This window comes from Rhea pennata, chromosome 18 (genome assembly GCF_028389875.1).
Source record: "Rhea pennata isolate bPtePen1 chromosome 18, bPtePen1.pri, whole genome shotgun sequence".
NCBI lineage: Eukaryota > Metazoa > Chordata > Aves > Rheiformes > Rheidae > Rhea > Rhea pennata.
In genome coordinates, this window is record NC_084680.1 from 14,076,250 (window position 1) to 14,097,701 (window position 21,452).

At 47.0% G+C, this 21,452-nt stretch overlaps 4 protein-coding genes across 4 annotated transcripts; 1 reads left to right on the forward strand and 3 right to left on the reverse strand.

Moving 5' to 3' along the window:
* Positions 1-334: 334 nt before the first annotated feature.
* Positions 335-4,931, reverse strand: ARPC5L (actin related protein 2/3 complex subunit 5 like). The gene is made up of 4 exons (XM_062591267.1): positions 4,739-4,931; positions 4,409-4,481; positions 3,431-3,607; positions 335-896 (listed from the first exon to the last, which is right to left on the reverse strand). Exons 1-4 carry the CDS (start codon positions 4,873-4,875, stop codon positions 834-836), a joined length of 450 nt encoding a protein of 149 aa, XP_062447251.1. The 5' UTR covers positions 4,876-4,931; the 3' UTR covers positions 335-833.
* Positions 4,932-5,080: 149 nt separating this feature from the next.
* On the reverse strand, positions 5,081-9,961 carry PPP6C (protein phosphatase 6 catalytic subunit). Its single transcript, XM_062591266.1, has 7 exons — positions 9,844-9,961; positions 9,640-9,735; positions 9,298-9,363; positions 8,646-8,787; positions 7,279-7,358; positions 6,925-7,134; positions 5,081-5,957 (listed from the first exon to the last, which is right to left on the reverse strand). The coding sequence occupies exons 1-7, from the start codon at positions 9,916-9,918 to the stop codon at positions 5,709-5,711; spliced, it is 918 nt and encodes a 305-aa protein (XP_062447250.1). The 5' UTR covers positions 9,919-9,961; the 3' UTR covers positions 5,081-5,708.
* Positions 9,962-10,091: 130 nt separating this feature from the next.
* On the forward strand, positions 10,092-13,129 carry RABEPK (Rab9 effector protein with kelch motifs). The gene is made up of 7 exons (XM_062591170.1): positions 10,092-10,150; positions 10,238-10,383; positions 10,459-10,611; positions 10,694-10,855; positions 11,430-11,579; positions 12,299-12,448; positions 12,711-13,129. The coding sequence occupies exons 1-7, from the start codon at positions 10,092-10,094 to the stop codon at positions 13,019-13,021; spliced, it is 1,131 nt and encodes a 376-aa protein (XP_062447154.1). The 3' UTR covers positions 13,022-13,129.
* A 1,408-nt stretch (positions 13,130-14,537) lies between these two features.
* On the reverse strand, positions 14,538-18,796 carry HSPA5 (heat shock protein family A (Hsp70) member 5). The gene is made up of 9 exons (XM_062591257.1): positions 18,736-18,796; positions 18,466-18,611; positions 18,080-18,311; positions 17,603-17,740; positions 17,251-17,363; positions 16,778-17,168; positions 16,229-16,466; positions 15,850-16,017; positions 14,538-15,428 (listed from the first exon to the last, which is right to left on the reverse strand). The coding sequence occupies exons 2-9, from the start codon at positions 18,579-18,581 to the stop codon at positions 14,869-14,871; spliced, it is 1,956 nt and encodes a 651-aa protein (XP_062447241.1). The 5' UTR covers positions 18,582-18,611; positions 18,736-18,796; the 3' UTR covers positions 14,538-14,868.
* Positions 18,797-21,452: the final 2,656 nt, after the last annotated feature.

The following is a 21,452-nucleotide window of genomic DNA, read 5'->3' on the forward strand; positions in this document are numbered from 1 at the left end:
ATCAAGGATAGAGCACCCATACTCATTCAAAGGAAGCTGCTTACTATGCTGTCAAACGGTCCTTTAGAGATGAGGATAAACTAATACATAAATCGGTTAATAAGTTTTGAAGTATTTTCTTGACTTCCAGACACAGGCTTCTAAGGTACAGTGAAGAGTTGAGCTTGATTTCATTTCCTATGGCAAGCATATTTACATTTAAGGACAACTTTAGTCAGGAGTTGAAGAGCACTCTTCCAGAGGTGGGCACTTACCAAAGAATGGGTATAGTGCTGATCTGCTTTTGAATCAATGGCAGACTTGCAGTTTAGCTAAAAATAAATTACTTAACTCATGTGATCCAAGAACTTTATTAATGCAGCAGGCACTTCACAATGAAACCAACTCCACAGTCCAGCTAGTCCTTTGACCATATGCCCAATACACTCTTTCTAATAACCACTTCTCCCACCTTTAAGCTGCAGAGTCTTGCATCTGCTAAAGACATAGCTACCTCTTAAATAAGCAGTACACACGGGATCTTACATCACCGCACTTTGATAAAGCAGCATCTGAAAATACCTGTTTGCTTACAGTAACAGGAGGCAGTTTGCCTTTTCTCTGCCTTTTAAAGAAGGGATCAAGATAATGTTGTGGCTCCTGTATTTGATAATCAGAGCATACAGGAATAATGTTTACTCTTCCCCCACCTTTAAAGTTAAAAGCATTCCAAGAAGAGGTTTCCATAGTATTTCAACAGATTGCAATCTATAAAGATGGACCAGTGTCATTTCAGCTAGTTCCTTCTTCTGGGTCCAAAACTGATCATCTTCTTGGTTCAAGTTAATAGTCTTTTAAACAGTCTTTCTTGCAGTAAGAACTCTTACTATGGAACCTAGTCCACCTACTGCTAATGCCTGTGGGGATGGGAAAAGGAGATAGGTGTTACAGACAGTCACTGCATTGCACACAAAAGGCATCTTAGAAGAACAAAGTTTTGCACTTAGTAACAGAGACATATATGGTTCTTCTCCAAAAACTTGTGATTTGCACATAGGCATCTTGGGCTTTTCTTCTCACTCTATGCTTTTTTGCTGTCAAATCTTGAAAACAGTTCATTAGGAAAAATCTTTTCATTTTCTCTAGGACATGCTGATGTTAAAGACGTTTTAAACGGTCTTTTTTAGGCACTAAACCGTATCTTGCAGTGTCAGGTTTCCATGATAAAACTCTCAACAGCCTGCAAGGCCAGACATTGGTTGTTCTGGTACAACCGCTCCATCACACCAAACATTAATATGTATCACTTAACTTGTGCTAGCCCAAGACCAGAAAGCAATTCTTTATGCTAACTGCTACCAACAGAACAGGAAATACAGTTTACAAGCTGTTCCACTTCTTCGTGCCAGTGCAGGTGCCTTTTATATTGCTGCCGCCCTTTAACTTCCTGTGGTAACAAGTTCTGCATTCACACACTGATTCCTCTTTGTTGTGTGTTTTCTAGATGACTTAGGATGACAGGTAAAAAAGCTATTCGAGGAGATCAGTGCTGAATTCAGATGCTTGCTTGTTCCTGTCTCCTCACAGGATCTTCAGAAGTGTGTGCCTCACTTCCCTTCTGTTAATACAGGAGAGTGATCTTAGACACACGTTACTGCAGTACATACATAGTGGCATTCTGTAAATGCACTTTAAATTCAGTGACACAAGAACCAAGGAACTGAAGAGCAGACAAATCCAATTACAGTAATTTAGTAACCCATATACCACTAAATCCGAAGGGAAAAAGTATATTCCCCAAAATATAACAAACCATCTTTCAGTTCCAGCAAAGGATACTTGTGTCATGTGTATTACTGAAAATACGGAATACATCTCCCCTTCCATGTCCCCAAATCAGGAATGGCAGAAAGGCTCATTTCAGTTTGGTTTGCGTATCTCAACGTAAGTAAGTAATGTGTATTCTTCTAAAGTCTAGAAGATGGACTTAATTATGACAAAATGAAAAATAAAGCTGCTTAAAACAGCATGTTTACTTTGCAGGCATAATTCAAAATGCAGCCAAGTAGGTATTGCAATTTATGAAAGGAGAACAGTGATCAACAGTATTGGACATCTTGCTGTCATTAGGATAAAGGTGAATGTAAAGCATCCACACAGAATGAGAGCTTGCACATGATGTGTGCGTGCACTGAGACCTGCTTTACATAGGGTGACAGACCAGCCTTTTCTAAAGGCAGGACTCTGTCGCTGGGACAGACAGATGCTGCTGCTGAGCCCAGGCTCCTCCCTGAGCAAGTCACCTTTCTTACCGGTAGTGCCAGAAAGCAGAATACAAGGAAAGCTTTTCTTTAGAAACGCTGCCCAGCCTACTTCAGACCTGCCCTGTTCCTTTCTAAACAATGAGGAAGATGTGCTCTGCGTGTGCCTACATGCTCTCAGCACGAACTTCTTCCCAGTCAGGGCAGAATGTTGACTAATTTTACATACTGTGGAGCACCAACCCACAGTTACCAGAGAAGTCTCCACTGGAAACAAAGAAACAAGCAAAAAAAAAAATCTATTTTCTCCTCCTCCCCTGCAAAACATTCTGTGAAGCACATGACAGTTCCTAATAGCTGAAGGCACTATTAAAAACAACTTCTGTCTTTACATATCTCAGAAAGAGCAGTTTTTGCAAGTGACATAGCTGTTAATGGCTGGCCATGCTGCACTTACTTACTTAAAACTTATGCACTTGGGGAAGACATCAGTCATTTTACAGAGCTTCTACCTGGGAGGAGGGGCACAGGACAGTTGTTTCATGTGCCTCAGCAAGATGAGACAAGTCCCAAAGAGAATGAGAATGTTCAAGAGCTGCTAACCATATTCTACCCTCTCGTATCTCAAAATGGTCATTCCACAGAAACTAGAGGACTGCCTGGGTCCAAGCAGGCTCTCTTCAGAGCGCTCAAAAGCCTTTACTGTGCAAACTGAACAGGTTTGCTCAATCCTGTTTTTAAGCTGGGGCACGTATTCTGCTAAAGGCACTTAACTGGTGAAAAGTCTGCCAGACCTATGCATCCCATTAACCAAACGCTCAGCTACAAAGAAACACTGCCAGCTCCAGGGTCCAAACAATCACATCTCCACTCCCAGATCTTCCTTGATGGGAAACCATTCCCACCAAACTCATTACATGCAGAACAAGGTGGCAGAGCTTCCTCCAGCAGACACTGCACCCTCCCACCACTGGTCTCACCTGTCCTCCTCGCTGAGGGTGAACTTTGAAATTCAGGCAAAGGCTTAATGAATTCATGTTCTAAGGGACCAAAGATGAAAGGAATTATCAAGTTCTGGGCTTCTCTGGGATGAATCCCCTGGCCTCATATACAAGAGGGCTCCAGTGACAGCACTAATAATGACCACACCAAACAGTGGTTGAACCCAGACAGCACTAGAAGAAACTTACCTTTTCATGCCATTGAAGTAATATTGCACTGCTATTTTCTGTTGGTTTTTCAAATCCTTTATAAATGTACTTCATTAACAAGTCAATGCCATTTCTGTCTAAGGAATTCACTGCTTGTTCTATTTCACTGCTTTTAAAAGATGTGAGGACTTTAAGCATCGTTCCCTGGGCCTGTTCCTGCAAAGACAACAAAGAAATTAACATTAGAACCAGCAAAGCTGGAACCATATCAAAGACTTATGTTTGTCAAAGTACGCTCAGAAGACCGCTACATTAAAAAAAAATGGTCTAAGTAGGTTAACATTTTTCACTTTCAGTAGTGAGGAGGAGGATGGGTACACCTTTTCGAAAGTGGATTTTTTTCACGCTTCTTTCTCAGAAGGGCTCACTGAAAGGAGTTGTAGAACCATCTCCTGAACTGCAACACACTCGATGGCGCAAGGCCAAATTCCTTGTTTTAAAGCGTATTGCAAAATCCACATGCAAACACTGTTTCAGGTGTATTCTTACTAACTCCATGCATTGCTTTTCTGAGTAAGGAAAGTTTATCCAAAGTTTGGTTTACCCAGCGAGTGTTGTCCCCTTCTTTACAAGCAGCAGCTGCTCCACTGTGCCCCACCTGTGGGGTTAGGGCCGGGCAGAAGAGCAGCCCGGAGCCGTGCTCGTTTAGGAGCCTGCTGTCGCGGGCTGTCTAACAGCCCTTTGCTTCGGGCAGCAGCAGCAGTTACGTGACTGCTCTCCAAGACCCTGCGTACGGATGGCGCAGCCAAACGCGCTGGCGTTGCCCTCGTAGAAGATACAGCACGTCGCTGTTGCGTTACATCCCCGATCGCGAGCGCTAAGGTGTTAGTCAGGCTCTGGGGTAACGCGGCGGCGTCCGAAGAGCCCCGCGACCCGCCGCCGAGCCCGGGGGCTGGCGCATCGCCAGCGCGAGGCGGTGACACAGCCCGTTTCGGGGAACCCCGAGGTGCCGCTTACCTTCACCGCCTGGTTCTTGGTGTTAACGGGCGAGTTCCTGATGGCGGCGTGGAAGGCCCGGAGCGCATCCCCCGTGCAGCGCGGCAGGTCAAGGGCTCAAACCGCTCGGCTGTGGGCCAGCGCTACCGCAACCCGCCTCGGCGCCGGCGCCGGCGGCGCTCCGGACCCGGACCCGGACCCGCCGCCGCCGCCCCCGCCGCGAGAGCGGCCCGGGCCGACGCGCGGCGCCGCCGGAGGCCGCAGCTGCGGCCGGCCCGGCCCGGCCCGGCCCGGCCCGCGGCGGCGCCGCCGCCCCGTCCCCCCGCCGCCGCCGCCGCCCCGCAAGGATATTGCCGCAGCAGCGCCTCCACCTCGGGGCCCGCGTCGGGCTCGGCCGCCGCCTCCTCGGGCTCCTCCACGAACCGGTTCTCGTCGTACGCGTCGATGTCGAGGCGGCGGAAGCGGGAGGAGAGCGTGCTCCGCGCCATGCCGCCCCGCCGCCGCCGGAACCGGAACCGGCGCCCGCCGGAACCGGAACCGGAACCCGCCGCCCGCGGAAGGGGAAGCGGGGCCGCCGCCGCCGCCGCCGCCGCCGCCGCCGCCCGCCGCCCGCCGCTTCCCCCGGCAGGGAGGAGACGCGCGTTCACGGCAACAACGCAGCCACTTATTCGCGCTATTTAACCTAGAGGTGCATTTCGTTTAAGATACGGCTTTATTAAAAATACAAGGTATCTGAAAAAAATCAGAACAATTATTTTTAATGTACAAATTCAATAGCTGTAGCAGGTTTTTCTGTATTTTTAACTGAAGTCCTAAAAAAAATGGAGGGGGGGAGGGCAGCCCTTTCGACCGCTTTATTTTGTATCCACTTAAAATGAGATGTGACAAGGACGATTCAGTTCTACATCTTGGACGTGTACACAACACAACGCGTTTACAGCCCCATCGTGCACACGGGATAGTAACTTTGCTGCTGAAATTTCTTAAAACTCATGAAACAAAAAGCTGAGTATTGGAAATTGGAACCAGGTCGATCCTGTTGTATTATGATTTTAAAGGGAAAATGTTTCTTCTAAACCCAGAAATATGTAAGAACTACATGCAGTAGTATAAATGTCAAGGACGTATTACAAATATTCTGAATGAATCTAGGGTAGGAAAAAAAAAAGGAACTTGCTACAGACACCATTATACACAATAAATTTAGATAACTTAAAAATAAAAAAGGCAAGAGGCAGCATTTCAGCAGCAAAGTGCTCAGTAAAAAGTATATTGTAAAGGGATAGTACAAGGGAGCAGGGAAACAGCAGGCTGGGAAGTCTCAAAGGAAATACGGTGTGGTTGTTCTAGGAGGAATTACACGTTCTGAATCTGGAACTGCACGGAATAGCTTTGGTTCTCTTGTATTTACATCTTTAAAGACCATGATCGATGCAATATTTCCACAACGGTAGCAGTAATTTGGAGCAGACCATACCGTTACCAATTTCTCATCAAACATGAATTTATAGCCTTCATGCACTAGCTGATGTGCTCTGCAGATGAGTTTTAAGTTGTTGATATGAACAAACTGTAATTTAAAGGAGGGAAAAAAAAAAAGGTGTGTAAATCTCTCTGTGAAGAGCTGTACGTCATCACCCACACAACAGCCCTTCCCCATTTAGACAACCTCCCAGGACCCTGCCTCACACCTAATTAAGAGGTTTGCTCTGAAACCTGCCCCAAAAGCTTCCTTTCAGAATCCTGCCAGGTTTCAGCTGCACAGAAGATACTTCAAGGCTCCTGCTTCAACATCTCCAGAGGAACTGAACTGCAGTAGCCCCTTGTTTTCCCAGAGTGATCACAGTCACATCAACCTATCCACAGGCAGTCAGCTCGCTGCGTTATTAAGGCTAACAGTGCCATGAATGGACCTGTCTTTTCGAAATACACTGAAAAACACCCAGTCGGTCACTGTTTGAGATGGCTAAGTCTGCACTGCAGCCACAATGTTCATGTATACCATGAGGCAGGATTTCCTAATGCAGCTAGTTCAGAAACCTCAGACGGTCAACAGGTTTTAGGCTAGAGAAGTCTGCTCACTGTTTTGCTAGAAGTAACAAAAATTAAGTCAGGACTTTTTAGCAAAAATGTACCAGTGGGCTTTCTTCCTCCTAAATCTTCAGGGAGATTTCTGCACAAAGCATAGTACAACTAGTCTCACAGAAGAGATGAGGTTGGAAAGGACCTTTAAAGGCCATGTTAAGTCCAATCCCCCTGCTCACTGCATTATACTTTTAAAAGGCAACATCAGTACCATCTCATCTAGCAGGATTTTTTAATTTCAAGTGGCTCATTTTTTCAAGTTGGTTTCAACCAGAAACAATAAAGCAAGAGCATCTTCTTCACAACCACACAGCTTACTCACAGCTATCTAACCAGGAAAGTTAGTCATCTCACACAGCCCTCAATCCATTCACCGCTAGGGTGAACACTGAACTAATTGCAGCTATCTCATAACTACAATTACTTTATGTTGCATGCAAAAGCATCATTACCTCATTTGTCACCTTTGCACCGAACAGCCAGCCTGCTCCTCGTGGACTGATTGCCCAAGTATCTACATCTTCCGGATCAGACCAGACAAGGTCACAAAAGGCTCCTTTATGTGGAATTTCTTGATTACGTTCAATGGTTCGAATTTGATCGAGTGTCTTGATATCTGGAGAGAGGCCACCATGCACACAGAGAATCTGCTCATCTATTAACTAGGAAAAAGGAGAGGTATGTCAAACAGGCAGCACTTCAATACAACTCAGAACACTACTAGCATGACACTTACAGGCCACTAATTCAAAAGGCGTATTTAGACAATCTGCTTATATTTTTTTAAATGTAGGTTTTACACTTACAGCTGCTATTGTGAGCATGTCAAAGACTTTGGTACAGTATCTCCATGCATTAGCATTTCCATATTTGGTTTGGCACTCATCTGTTAAATAGAGAATTTTTTCTTCTTAATGGATCGGAAGAAATTCAGGCAATAAGAACAGAGGCAAATACTTAAGCAGAATTTGAAAAGTCAAGTGTGTAATAAAAAGTACTATCAGAAGGACCAGTAAGTGCTCAACAGGAAGCTGTCATCTTACTGCTATCTAGGTGCACTAGTAGGAAGCAGATCCAGACATCTAAAATTTTTCACTCAAGCAATATAGGGGATGGTGCAGGGAAAACAGGGTGTCACACAACATGACTTTTGATGCTTTCTCTGCTTCCTGCAAATAGCTGGCTGGGAACTAACTCTTGATGAGACCAGCTGAATGTTTGTATTACAGAATTTCACGCTGAAGATTTAAGGCAGAAATAGTGAAACTATCTGGGCTATTTAAAGTTTTCCTAACTACAAATAAGACTTATAGAAGCTTTGTTTAGTTAGAAAGCAAAATAAGATTCAATTATTCCCAAGCTATTGAAAACAGAAAAAAAGCATAAAAAGAAAGTTGGCAATGGTGAATTAAAGCAACATGAATGTGGCAATAAACTGGATGTAAGCAATCCTGGGCCTTATAGCCTTGGCAGAAAAGTATTTCTTTGGAGCCTCAAACCATTTGTCAAAACTTGTATTTGCTCTTGTTGCCACAATGCCCCCCCCAAAATGCATGTTATAGACTGCATGTTCTTTGCGGCAGCTGTTGCAGGTATTTTGCAGGATTTCCTGAGAGTTTATCAAAGCCTCACACAACAAAGAAGTTTCCAAGCAAATTAATTTTGTCAGTTTTTATAACAGTTACTCTACTGCTTATTTCTAGTCACCGGCATTCTCCCACATGCCCATTGTTCATAATAGTTTCCATAGCAAATTCTATACATTGTATTGACTTTTAGCTATAGTGAAACCTGAAGAGAATTACAGTAATGTTGTGATTTCTTCTGGAATCTTTCATAAAAAGATACCACAGCACTTTCTGTACTCTCTCTTTAAAATCAAATATTGTACTAAAAAACAAATAAAAAATCTGGATGCTAGAGGAAACGAAATGAGCTAAGACTTTGCCAGATTAGAATTTGACTTTGGGCACAAGAAGTTCAACTGTGACCCACTGCAGTAAAAAACATTCCGCTAAAGTTAGTTTTACTATGGCCATTTCCCATATGTTCCCATGAGTTCTCGGAGAGCCACACACAGTGCTACATTATAAATCACATGTCCAAGGGGAAAGATACGGTAGTTGTTTATCACATTAGCCATCGTTCACAGATCATATGGATAGAGACTTACCGTAAAATCCATACACTTGAGTTATCTGCCTGCTTTCATGATTGCCTCGTAACAGTGTGATACGATCAGGCCATTTAGCTTTTAGTGCAAGAAGGTAAGTGAAAGTCTCAAGGCTATAATAACCTCTATCTACAAAGTCACCCTGAAAGTCAAAAAGAATTCATAAATGGAAAAGCAGACACATTAAAATGCAAAGTGATAGATCCATTCTTAATTCCTCAGTGCGTAAGGAGATCTAATGCTGAAAGGAAGCATGGCATCTGTACTCTATGAAAACAAGTTCTGTTGTCATTTGGAGTTTCAGTTTTAAACTGAAATGATCTTTATATCATGACACTCACTCAAAGCTACCCTGATGTACAACTGGACAGACACTTACAACACCTTTACTGAGACAGCATTTGACTACACCACTGAGTACAACTTTTGGTTAAAGACACACTGCACTCCTCTCTTTATGTGCCACATTGCACTATGTAATTCGTATTTTACTCAACAAATAAAGCCCATACATGGCAGCCAAACAGCAAAGGCAAACACAGCATTTACAAGCAAGATGTAAAAGTGAACAAGCATTTCAGAATTTCCATTATAAACTTCTTCTTAAAAAAGTAACTGCTGAGAGATGGGCGAAGGCTCAACATGCACCTACCATGAAGATATAGTTTGTGTCAGGTACCTGACCTCCAGTTCTGAACAGCTCGCACAGGTCATAGAACTGCAAAGAGGAGCACACGCGTGAGGGGCTGTGCCGCAGCTGCTGCGACGCCTGGCACCACACCGGGCACCGGGCACCGCACCGGGCGACAGCGAGCACCGGGCACCGCACCGGGCACCGCACAACAGCGAGCACCGGGCGGCAGCGAGCACCGGGCACCGCACCGGGCGGCAGCGAGCACCGGGCACCGCACCGGGCGGCAGCGAGCACCGGGCACCGGGCGGCGCGGGCCGCGCCCCGCCGCCGCTCAGGGCGCCAGGCGCGGCGGCGCGTTACCTGCCCGTGGATGTCGCCGCAGACAGTGACGGGGGTGGACACGGGCTGCACGTTGGACTCCTCCAGCAGCAGGTCGCAGACGTAGTCGCAGAGGCGCTGCGGGAGAACAGCGGGTCAGCCGGGCCGGGCCGGGCCGGGCCGGGCCGGGCCGAGCCGAGCCGAGCCGGGCCCGCCGCGCCCCCGCCCCGCCCCGCCCCGCCGCACCTTGAGGTCGTTCTCGGGCAGGTACTTGCAGAGCCGCGCGATCTCCACGTACTTGTCCAGGTCCAGCGGCGCCATCTTGGGACAGCGGCTCTGCAGCCGGAAGCGGGGACCGCCACTTCCGGGGAGCGCCGAGGGCCCGGCGCCCGCCGCCGCCGCCGGCCGGAAGTCGAGGCAACTTCCGGCGGCCGCCGCCGGGACGCCGCTTCCGCCCGGCTCCGGAAGCGGCGCTGCCTCGCTCGGCCGCCGCCATGGCGCCGCGGGCGCTGCCGGTGCTGCCGCTGGGGCGCCCCCCGCGGCCGGCGACGTGGTGAGCGCGGGGCGGCGGCGGCGGGCCGGGCCGGGCCGGGCCGGGCCGGGGGGCGCCGCGGCCGCCGCTGAGCTCCTGCCTCCGCAGGTACCGACTGTCGCCGCGCGGCGAGCGGCCCCGCGGCCGCGTGGGCCACGGCTGCCTCTTCGTGCCGGGCGGGCCGGGCCGCGTCCTGCTGCTGGGCGGCGCCGACGCCGCCGGTGCCTTCGCCGACGCGCACTTCATGGAGCTGGGTGAGCGGCGGGGGCGGCGGGGCGGCGGCGGCGGCGCTCGGGGGCCGCCGCCAACCGCGCTGTCGCTGCCCGCAGGCGCGCTGCGCTGGGCCGCGGCCGGCTGGCGCGGGCTGCGGCCGCGCTACGAGCACGCCACGGCGCTGCCCGCCGCCCGCCCGCCGCGCCTCTGGGTCTTCGGCGGCGCCGACCGCGCCGGCAACCGCAGCTGCGTCCAGGTGCTGGACCCCGGTGAGTGCGCGGCCGCCCGCACCGGCGGCGCTCCCCGGCTGCCAGGCGGCCGCCCCAGCCCTTCACGGCCTCTCTCAATTAGAGATAGGGACCTGGGAGAGTCCCGACGTGACCGGCGTTCAGCCGCTGCCTCGCACCTTTCACACGTCCTCGGCGGTCATAGGAGACCGCCTGTACGTGTTTGGAGGGGGTGAGAGAGGAGCCGAACCCGTGCAGGACCAGCAGCTCCACGTGTTCGACACAGGTACCGCTGCGCGTGGGAAGGGCCCCTGTGCCACGCTGCCAAGCTCGGCGTCCGTTGGATGGACAGGAGGTTTGCGTTTCAGGTTTAGTCAGAGAAGGAAGTACTGGGCCCTGCTGTGGTGGGAAGCTTAAATAGGTCGGTGAATGTTACCGCAACGGACGTGTGCGCAGCTCTACCTAGGCACCAGGCTTTCGGGCTGATAGGGCGGCGTACAGGTCTGGGGTGGAAACGCAAAGGGAGCTCGGAGCTATTTGCCCAATAGCTGTTTCCTTTCCCTGGTGGCATCTCGCAGTGCTGCTCATCCTGGGCTCTGTTGGTGTTGGCCCGTTCATTCTCATGGCGCCATTTATGTACCGGAAAGAGTTTGCCTTCCCATTTAAACCAATCTTGCCTGCTTCCGAGTGATCCAGATTGTACGCAGAACTCAGTCTGAGGGCTTGCTTGTGCTTTACACTAACACTTTTCTGACCCTGCTGGAAATACTTCCTCAGGAAGCCTTAGCAGGGGTCCTGGGTCACTGCTTTGTGGAGCTTACGGAGTTCTCTTCCTAATGCATATGTACTCCCATTTTTAGCCACCTTGACTTGGTCCCAGCCAGATGTTCATGGTGATCCCCCTTCTCCTCGGCATGGACATGTGGTGGTTGCAGTTGGGACCAAACTTTTCATACATGGAGGTTTAGCTGGTGATATTTTTTACAATGATCTGTTCTGCATTGATATAAGTGAGTATGGCTATAGGTACCTTTAGAGCAATAGCTATTGCATGATGTATTTTGCTTTCAGGGATACCTTTTTTCTAAAAGATCAGTTCTTAAATGCAGTAGATATGCTTCAGGAAGCTGGATGCAGGATGAGGTACTCTGCTTTTGCTCTTTCCACCAAGGTAAGCATGCAGGGATATAATTGTGCAGGCTTATCAATTCGTTCTCAAGCAGGAGGGAATCTCCCTCGTTGCCAGTGGGGCATTTGCCCATGAAACAGTGCGTGAAAGCCTCTAACAACTCTGGCTTTCCTTGATATGAGAAATACGAGCATTAGTGCAAAAAGCATTCGTTTAATTAATGCCAGGCAGCCCTGCTTCATGGGAAGGAAACCACGTTATACTCCTCGGAAGGAAAAGTCTTTGTATGTTGCCACTTCTTGTTCAGCTTTACTCAAAACCACACAATCCTCCTACTTTTGCAGAATAGTATACAATAACTTGCAGCTGAGTTTGAATGTTTGGCTCTGAAAGAAATAGTGTTTATGGTCTGAACTCTGGAAAGCAAAACCCTACAGTGAACCCTTTTTTAAAAAAATAAAGGAAATCCATACAATGGGATAGTTTGCCTGAAATGTTTCAGACATGTTGTACCATTACCCCATTTACATTAAAAAACTTGAGGGTTTTTTTGTGGGGGGAAGAGCATAATCATTGATACGTATTGTTTTTCTCCAATAGATGACATGAAATGGGTTAAGATATCAGCCACTGGTGACGTCCCAGGAGGACGGGCAGCTCACTCATCAGCTGTGTTTAAAGACCACTTATACATTTTTGGTGGAATAGATCCAGATGGGGCATTAGATACTACATACAAGTATCACATAGGTAGGAAGACTTTTCTCAGCTGTGCCATGGAAAATACTAGTTTGTTTGAAAATACTACCCTTGCAATTTTGGGGTTTCAGCTTAGTTTTGCTGCACTGGAGTTACACCAGTATAGCTACTCAAGTAATGCTGAAATTAATTAGCTCTACCACTTTTTTTAAAGATGCATAATTGTAAATTACAACTAGCAATGTTACTGTTTCCTCATTCTTGTTAAGTCTGTGAAGCTAGCTAAAAAAAATGTCTCTTTCTTGCACTGCAGAGAAGCAGCAGTGGACACTCTTACAGTTTGATTCCCCGCTGCCCCCAGGAAGGCTGGATCATTCCATGTGCGTCATTCCGTGGCAGGCTTGTGCCGACAGCAAGAGCAGCGATGCAGGAGCAGTCGCTTGTGAAGACAAAACTGGGAAGGGAGCAACTGTGTCAGTCAGTGATGCAGCTGACTCCCTCCAGAAGAGCCAAAATGAGGAGGCGGGTGCTGAGAACCCAGTGATGCACCTGCTGTTAATATTTGGTGGGATGGATACTCAAGGGGAGATGCACAGGGACTGTATTGTAAGTCTGATTGAATAGTGCATCTGTGATGCTTTACAGCATCCACCGCTTCTCCGAGCAGGTTTCTTACAGCCACAGCTGTACCCGAAGTTCTCTCTCTCCAATAAACAAATTCTTGCCGTCGGATGGATGGTACTGTGCTAACACCCCTCGAAGTGCCCTGGCTGCGCATCCTGTCTGTGTGTAAGCAGCCGTATTTCAGCTATAGCTCCCTGTGACATCTGAAGCTTGCATTCATGTTTTAGGACAGCTTTCCTCCTGAAGTTCACAAACTCCTTTTTGACTACGGCAGCATTTTATATGCAAATATAACATGATGTGGTTGGAAAAGAAGGGCTGGGGTCAGGAGTTTTGCTGTTTTGAGAATAGGTGAACGAAAACTCTAGGTCTTTTTCCTCCTACACCAAGGGAAGCAGGAAGTTAACCAGCCCCAGAGTCGTCAGGGCAGGTATACTGAAAGCTCCCTGCATGAAGGTAACAAACTTGCTGACAAAAGAGCTGTAAGAAACTGATCAAGTTGATGTTATCTGATGCCACAATGATCTTTTATAAATGATAAGGACCTACTTTTTAGAACATTATTTGATACACAAACTGGTTTTCAAATATCAGGAGATTGATGGTTTGTGACTAAGATTCTATAGCTCTGATTTTAAAAGCTCTAGGATTTTAATACACATTTAAAAGTGTTGATTTTTAAGTAAGCTTGGTTTACCCTCAACATGCAAGTGTAAGGGCATTTCTTAAAGGAACATTAGGGGAATAATTCTACAATTCTGTGAAAAGCCTCTTACTCAAACTGAGGAGATCAGTTTTACTATTGCTCAGTTTGCTAATCTCTCCCTGGGAAGAAAGTTTAAGGAAGTTGCATAACCAAGGACAGGTCAGCCCGAAAGAAAATTAGTTAAGAGGACACTATTTCCCCCCATTTTTAGAAAGAGCACATGGAGTAGTCATCAGTTATCCTTCAAAGGGTGGTTGTGTGAGCACTCTGGGCACTCCCAGAGCTTGAACAACAGCAGGAGAGCTCAAACTGTCCTCTATCCCTGCACAGGTTTAGATTAAGTGCTCTTAGGCTTAATGAACAGTTACTTGTAATACCGCAATTCTGTCTTTGGACAAGACTAGTCAGTTACCAAATAGAACTAAGCCTCTATTGATACAGTTTCCCTGTAAGTTTAAAACTAGGCTTTGAAGCCTGTATCAGCATCATGAGGGCTTTCAAGCCACTCAGTCTTCTCTTGTACTGCCTTGATTCTGACTCTGATTCTCTTTACATGCCTGTTCTGTCTCCTCTCCCCCAGGTGACTGGGGCTAAGCATCAGAGATAGAGAGACACTTCAAGGACTTGAAGCAGGCATAAAGCTGCTCATAGCAATCCTCTGGAAAAAAAAAAAAAAAAAAACAACTCACACTGAGGAGCTGTATTACCCCAGTAGATGAGCTGAACTATCATTTAGTTAGAATTCACATTCTTGAAACTAGCTGTTGCTAATACGCTGTTATACAACAGAAAATACAAGCTAGAACAAAATCCAGTGTAAATAACAAATTTATTGTGGTCACTTCAGGTAGAAAAATTCTACACCAAATGCACATGACCCAGTTGTTAAATAGAATACTTCCACTGTGAATACTTCTAAACCCACTTCTCATTTAGACTCCCTCCCCTGCTACCCTGCCCTCCCCAGACATCAAGCACCTGCTAATGAAAAGCAGTAAACAGCCACTTTGGGCTAGCATTTCCAGCTCCACTCATGAGTGAAGATTCAAAATTACATTCCAAGTTAGAGTTCAATATTTTAAACAAGTGTTCCTGAGTCCAATATATACACACACACACTACATTCAGAGAATGCCAATATCTACAATTCATCCTTCTCTCCTGCTTCTTCTTCACCAGGGGGAGGGCCTGCACTTCCATAGAGCTTGCTAACAATTGGCTGAACAACTTCCTCCAGCTCCTTCTTTTTTGCTTTGAAGTCTTCTATATCAGCATCTTGATGGCTCTCAAGCCACTCAATCTTTTCTTCTACTGCCTTCTCTATTGTTTCTTTGTCTTCAGATGACAGTTTACCACCCAGCTTCTCTTTGTCCCCGATCTGGTTCTTCAGAGAATAGGCGTAGCTTTCCAACTCATTCCTGGCATCAATACGTTCTTTAAGCTTCTTGTCTTCCTCAGCAAACTTCTCCGCGTCATTAACCATTCTCTCAATCTCTTCTGGTGTTAGCCGATTCTGATCATTTGTAATTGTGATCTTGTTTTTGTTCCCAGTGCCCTTGTCTTCAGCTGTGACACGAAGGATTCCATTCACATCTATTTCAAAGGTAACTTCAATCTGCGGGACACCACGAGGAGCAGGAGGTATTCCGGTCAGATCAAAAGTTCCCAAGAGATGATTATCTTTGGTAAGAGGACGCTCACCTAGAAGAGACAGGATTAGTTGTTTCTTTCTTACCTAGATGTGTTTTGCACTTTTTCCTGAAGCACTAGCTCTAAGCCTACAGGTATTTGAGTTCCATTTCAATTTTGAAATGGACTCTGAACTATTTCCACACTAATGGTATCATCTCTTAGTGCAAGAGTTTCCAAATTGATCACAGGGAAACAACCATATTTGAAGATATACTAGCAGCTTTTGATACAGCTCAAAACACAAAACAGCACTAGTCAGCTGTGAAACAGCCAGAGACAGTGCTGTTACTATGCTCCTCCTCCATAAGGACATACACATTACAAAGGCAAGAGTGTATATGCCAAGTTTGCTAACAGGAAGCAGCAGCAAGCATAAAGTCTTGAGATGTTTTTCCAGCTATACATATGGTCCATCATAAGTGGCACTTACCTTCATAAACCTTGATTGTCACAGTTGGCTGGTTATCAGAAGCTGTGGAGAAGATCTGAGACTTCTTTGTGGGAACAACAGTATTTCTAGGTATCAGTTTAGTCATTACTCCTCCAACTGTCTCAATGCCAAGTGTCAAAGGACACACATCAAGCAACACCAAGTCACCTGAAATGGATGAAGGTAAAGAACATGAAATAGCCTCAGTTCCTCTTTAGACATCCTATCACTGCAAGTTAGGCCCTTAAAGGGCCTTAGTATTCTAAGAGCTGAAAAAAGAAAGTTAACTCAGCTCTCTTCATATTGCATTTGTGTGTCAATAGCCAGTACTGACTATTTGAAGCCAATGGTCTTAAGTCACAGTGAAGCTGTTACTTACCTGTATCTTGGTCCCCAGAGAGAACACCAGCCTGAACAGCTGCACCGTAGGCTACAGCTTCATCTGGATTAATGCCACGGGAAGGCTCCTTGCCATTGAAGAATTCTTTAACAAGTTGCTGTATTTTGGGGATGCGAGTTGAGCCACCAACAAGAACTATCTCATCAATATCAGATTTCTTTAGGTCAGAATCTTCCAGAACTTTCTGAACAGGCTTCATAGTAGAACGAAACAAATCCTAGGAGGACACAAAGTGGGACAGTAAGACTGTATTCTTCCCCCCCATTCAGTCTACTTATGTAGTTTTAAAGGTACAAATAACCATCACTACAGAATGGTAACATCTCAGCTAGCTTATAGTAGCTTTCTTACTTCCCTTCCCCCCTCCCCCCAGGTTACCCAAGGAAGAGTTAACCTCTTGCTTCAGTGCAAGTAGCAGATTTATACTCTGCTCAAAAATACAACAAAATTGCAGTATGAAATGCTACTCATTCTCAGATAAACAAGCTAACAATTTAGAAGCTAGTGCAACTACCTTTGTATACTTACCATGTTGAGTTCCTCAAACTTGGCCCTAGTAAGGGTCTCAGAGAAATCCTCTCCTTCAAAAAAGGATTCTATTTCAATTCTGGCCTGATGCTGAGATGACAAGGCTCGCTTTGCCTTCTCCACTTCCCTTCTTAATTTCTGCACAGCTCTGTTATCCTTCCTGACATCTTTTCCAGTTTTCTTTTTGTAGAGTTTGATGAAGTGCTCCATAACCCGTTGGTCGAAGTCTTCTCCACCCAGGTGAGTGTCTCCATTAGTAGCCACAACTTCAAAGACTCCATTGTCAATTGTGAGGAGGGAAACATCGAAAGTTCCACCACCCAAGTCAAACACAAGGATATTCTTCTCGCCCTCTCTCTTGTCCAATCCATAAGCAATGGCAGCAGCTGTTCTGTATGCAGAATAATGAATTTAGGAAACTTTGTTTACTACTCTCTCCCTCCTGCACACCCCAAACAGTTAATGCTACTTACGGCTCATTAATTATTCTCATCACATTCAATCCAGCAATAGTGCCAGCATCTTTTGTAGCCTGACGTTGAGCATCATTGAAGTAGGCTGGCACTGTAACAACAGCATGGGTAACCTGAATGAGGAATAAAAATGAGAAAAGAAAGTGTAGTTTAGAGATGATCATGTTGATACACTTGTATTTCATTGCTCTCCAAACAGAAGTAAAACCCACAAGCCCATGCATTTAAGTTGCACAATGGAGTAAATAAAGGAGTTTACAAATGCAGAGTTAGCCCGCAGATTCAGCTCAGTTATCTTTCATTTTGTAAAGCTGCTGCTTTGGTTTCTTGCAAGCAGTACTTGTTTACTTACTTTCTTCCCTAAGTAAGCCTCTGCAGTTTCCTTCATTTTCGTCAAAACCATAGCAGAAATTTCTTCAGGAGCAAATGTTTTTGTCTGTCCACCACCAACATCAACTTGAATATGGGGCTTGGCTTTCTTTTCAATAACCTGAGAAACACAGCATGTATTGTCACATTGCAACAGTTTGGGAAGTTATTCCTGGTATCACACTCCTTGTTTTTCCTCTTATGAAGCATTAGCAGATCTCCTCTACAACTAACGTTAATTTAAATGCTAGCCTTTTGCCACCCTAATAGAAAATATACATCACTCACTGCACCACAGCACCTCTCAGGAGAGCTACAAAACTGCAGGGTAACTCAGAACAGCCCTACAATTCAATTGCTTCCCCAGGCAAGTAATACACAAAGCAGCATTTGCGACTCCTCTTCCGATCAGAAGCCCGCCCCCCCCCCCAATCTCCCCCCCCCCCGTCTCAGGGCGCACCTTGAACGGCAGATACTTGATGTCCTGCTGCACAGAGGGGTCGTTCCAGGTGCGGCCGATAAGCCGTTTGGCGTCGAACACAGTGTTCTCGGGGTTGGAGGTGAGCTGGTTCTTGGCTGCATCACCGATCAAGCGCTCCCCCTCGGGCGTGAACGCCACGTAGGAGGGGGTGATGCGATTGCCCTGGTCGTTGGCGATGATCTCCACGCGGCCGTTCTTGAAGACGCCCACACTGCGGCGACAGAGGGGCCATGAGGCGGCGCCGGGGCCTGCTCTCCCCCCTCCCCGGGACTCTGCACTCCCCTCCCCCTCGCGGGGCCCGCCCCCCACCATGGCCTAGCCGCCCCTCCCCCGCCCGGCCTCCCCCTCGCCCCGTCCCCACGCACCAGGAGTACGTGGTGCCCAGGTCGATGCCCACCACCGTGCCCACATCCTCCTTCTTCTCCTCGTCGTCCGCGCGCGCGCCGCCCAGCAGCAGCAGCACCAGCAGGAGATGCCTCATGTTGCCCGCTCGATCCTCGCCGCCGCCGCCCTGCGGAGAAGCCGCGGTCAGACGGCGCCGCCGGCACAAAATGGAGGCGCCACGTGCGCGCCCCGGCGCCCAGCAGCCCTCGCCCGCCCGCCCGCCGCGCCCCTCCTCGCCGGCCGCCGCTTACCGCCACCGCCGCACGCTCAACTCCTGCTGCACGCTCAGGCCGCGCCGCCCGGCCTTATATACCTTCCGTTATTCCTTCGTGGAGGCGCGCCATTGGCTGCAGCACCCTCGGTGGAACGTCTCTATTGGCTGGCTGCTACTAAGCTGGCCTTCCCTGATTGGCGAGGATCGGGCGGTCTCAATGACGTGCCTGGCACACCCTCCTCTCCTCACCTGATTGGCTGGTACTGCCAGTGTCGCGGACCTATCAACAGAGAAGCGTGAGCCAGGCGGAAGGAGCTCATTGGCTGGGGGCGGCCGTCGTTACGACGGCTAGGGCCAGGGCCAGGGGCGGTTGGGCCGTTCTGGAAGTTTCCATGGTTACCGCCGGGGGCAGGGAGGGCGCCATTACGGAGGCAGCGGCGCAGGCCTCGGCCGCGCCCCCTCGCCCGCGCCGGCGCTGCGAGGCGAGGCCGCGGCCTGGCCTTCGCCTGGGCGGCGGTCGCCGGCAGGGCCCGCGCCGTGCCCCGCGGGACGCAGCCTCCCCGCCGTGTTGGCTCCAGGCGGGGAGGGACGTGTCCCCACTCTGGCACTGGAAGCTTGTGGAGCCGGGATGTGCCGGCACAGGGTCGCCATCCCCTGGCCCCGGTGTAACTCACTGCGCGGCGTTACATCAGCCAGCACTGATGTAACTCCGCGGGCGAGGCAGGCACGGTCACCGTGTACCTCCACCCTGATGGTCCCTGCATCGTGTGGGTGTCTGCGCTGCCAGTAGCGTACACGTCTTTGAGCGTGCATGCAGACGATACCTACCTGCTTATCCTTGTGTTTTCCACCAAAAATTCCAACTGCAAAACTCCAAATGAGAAAGTTTTGGAGAGATTAAGAGTGATGTAGAATGAAAAAATAAATTAAAAGCTTGTTAATAGCCTTTAGGTGTTACCAGATCTGAAATCTAAGTTAAAATAATTTCAGGTAATTGCGGTGTATGTATATAAATACAAATTGCGTGAGAGAGTAGTGTCTCGCACAATTTTTATGGTGCTCTAAGCTGCTTTCTGTATGTAAAAAACGCCTTCTTGCATGAGTTTTGCCTGGCCTAGCAACATGGATTTCTCCAAAAAGTGAAGCGAGGCATTGTGAAAAGAATTGGTGGGAGATGAGAGGCGCAGCATATGTCTGTAAATGTTGTTTTGATGTTGATACTGTTAGCCCTACTTTGAAATATATTTTTGTATCTTTTATATATGTTTGTGCATTTTATTTTTTATTGAGTTACTTCTGCATTGCATTCACGTTTATTTGATTTTCTCCATTTAAGAATCCTGAGGTGACTGAAGCAAATTTTTGAGCTTAGTCATTGGAAGAGAATTATTTCCTGTATAGCTCTGGGTCCTGGGAGCCTTACATAATGTAAGTATTTTATTTCTACTTTGGAAATCTTGTGCAGATAAGGAGGTAGTTTCATACACCTTATACTCATTTTCCTTAGTTCTGTTGGGGACACAACACTATAAATGCAGTAGCTATTCTGTGTTACTGTTTGGAATACAGTGTTGCTGTTAGCTGTATTGTACCAAACTAAACAGTGTGCTGATGCACTGTGTATTTGGGTTCAATGAACATTTTTCTTGTATTTCATTTTGCCACAGTTATTTGTAAAAATATTATTCTAGTATGTAGGACATTATCTTTTATCAGAGAAGAAAATTCAAGGTAGTAACTGTGCTAGTTAAGAAAAAGCTGTGTAGATAAAATTCTAGAGAGCAACAGATATAAAATATCAATGTTTGTCTCTTGTGTTGTGTTGGTTGTTGCAGAGAGCTGCACAGATAATCCAGGCAGAAAAATAAAGTAGCCCTGATGACTCAGGAAGTGTTACTTTCTTACTTAAATATCTGTTAACCCAGTCAGCCCTCTGACCATCATTTTTTTTTGAGAGAACAGACTTTTTAAGTCTTCAGTGCCAACAACTTTTTATATAGTATATTTTGTTCTGCTATTGAGAATGTTCCCTTGTATTTCTACTGGGTACAAAATTTGACTTGTGTGCATTGTGAGGAGAAATTAGTTAAGTGTAAGGTTGAGAGTCCTGATTCTGCAAATAAATCACACTGTAACCTTAGCATAATAATCAATCACTCTGCCTGTTCTTCAACTGTAAAGTTGTTTAAGGCTTGTCTATCATATAAGCAGTCTTAGCATTCATATATTTTTGAAAATCTTGTGAGAGAGGTGAAAAAAGGGCAAAGGAACAATCATTCTGATACTGTAATGCATTAATCATGCCTTAGTCTAAAGTTATAGAAGTTGATTTTTATTATTAAGTAATTGCTATTATCCATCCTAGATTGCTCCATACAGAGCAGTCTTTTCACATTTAGCATACCCATCTATTAACAACCTTGCTCCATGCTTTTTGATCCACCCTTATTATTGACACTTACAGGTCTTACCTGTTAGTAAAGCAGATGAAGCTGAAAGGCACAATATATCTAGAGATGTCCCAGAGATAAGCACGGGTTACCTAGATTGCCTCTTCAGCAGAGATGAATTCTATAGTAGCAGGGGTGAATTATGTAATGGAGGATTTTTTCACACAACTGAATAGACCCACATCAAAGATGCTTCACAATAAACACAGAAGGTTTCACTTGCTCTTCCCATCAGCTAGTCATTTCCAGTCACTAAAATGTCTTCTCAGAACTGTTCCTCAGTTCAGAGATGAGCAGCCTTTCA

Coding starts and splice junctions, on each gene's coding strand:
- PPP6C (XM_062591266.1), bottom strand. CDS start 9,918: ATGGCGCCGCTGGACCTGGACAAGTACGTGGAGATCGCGCGGCTCTGC. Junction 9,364..9,639: donor GCGGCGACATCCACGGGCAG/GTAACGCGCCGC, acceptor TCCTCTTTGCAG/TTCTATGACCTGTGCGAGCT. Junction 5,958..6,924: donor GTGCAAAGGTGACAAATGAG/GTAATGATGCTT, acceptor TTTAAATTACAG/TTTGTTCATATCAACAACTT.
- RABEPK (XM_062591170.1), top strand. CDS start 10,092: ATGGCGCCGCGGGCGCTGCCGGTGCTGCCGCTGGGGCGCCCCCCGCGG. Junction 11,580..12,298: donor TCTGTTCTGCATTGATATAA/GTGAGTATGGCT, acceptor TTTCTCCAATAG/ATGACATGAAATGGGTTAAG. Junction 12,449..12,710: donor TACATACAAGTATCACATAG/GTAGGAAGACTT, acceptor CTTGCACTGCAG/AGAAGCAGCAGTGGACACTC.
- HSPA5 (XM_062591257.1), bottom strand. CDS start 18,581: ATGAGGCATCTCCTGCTGGTGCTGCTGCTGCTGGGCGGCGCGCGCGCG. Junction 17,169..17,250: donor ATGAGAATAATTAATGAGCC/GTAAGTAGCATT, acceptor TTCTGCATACAG/AACAGCTGCTGCCATTGCTT. Junction 16,018..16,228: donor CTCTGGGGACCAAGATACAG/GTAAGTAACAGC, acceptor CATCCATTTCAG/GTGACTTGGTGTTGCTTGAT.
- ARPC5L (XM_062591267.1), bottom strand. CDS start 4,875: ATGGCGCGGAGCACGCTCTCCTCCCGCTTCCGCCGCCTCGACATCGAC. Junction 4,482..4,738: donor GTGGAGGCGCTGCTGCGGCA/ATATCCTTGCGG, acceptor GCCGCGCTGCAC/GGGGGATGCGCTCCGGGCCT. Junction 897..3,430: donor TACTTCAATGGCATGAAAAG/GTAAGTTTCTTC, acceptor CCATCCCCACAG/GCATTAGCAGTAGGTGGACT.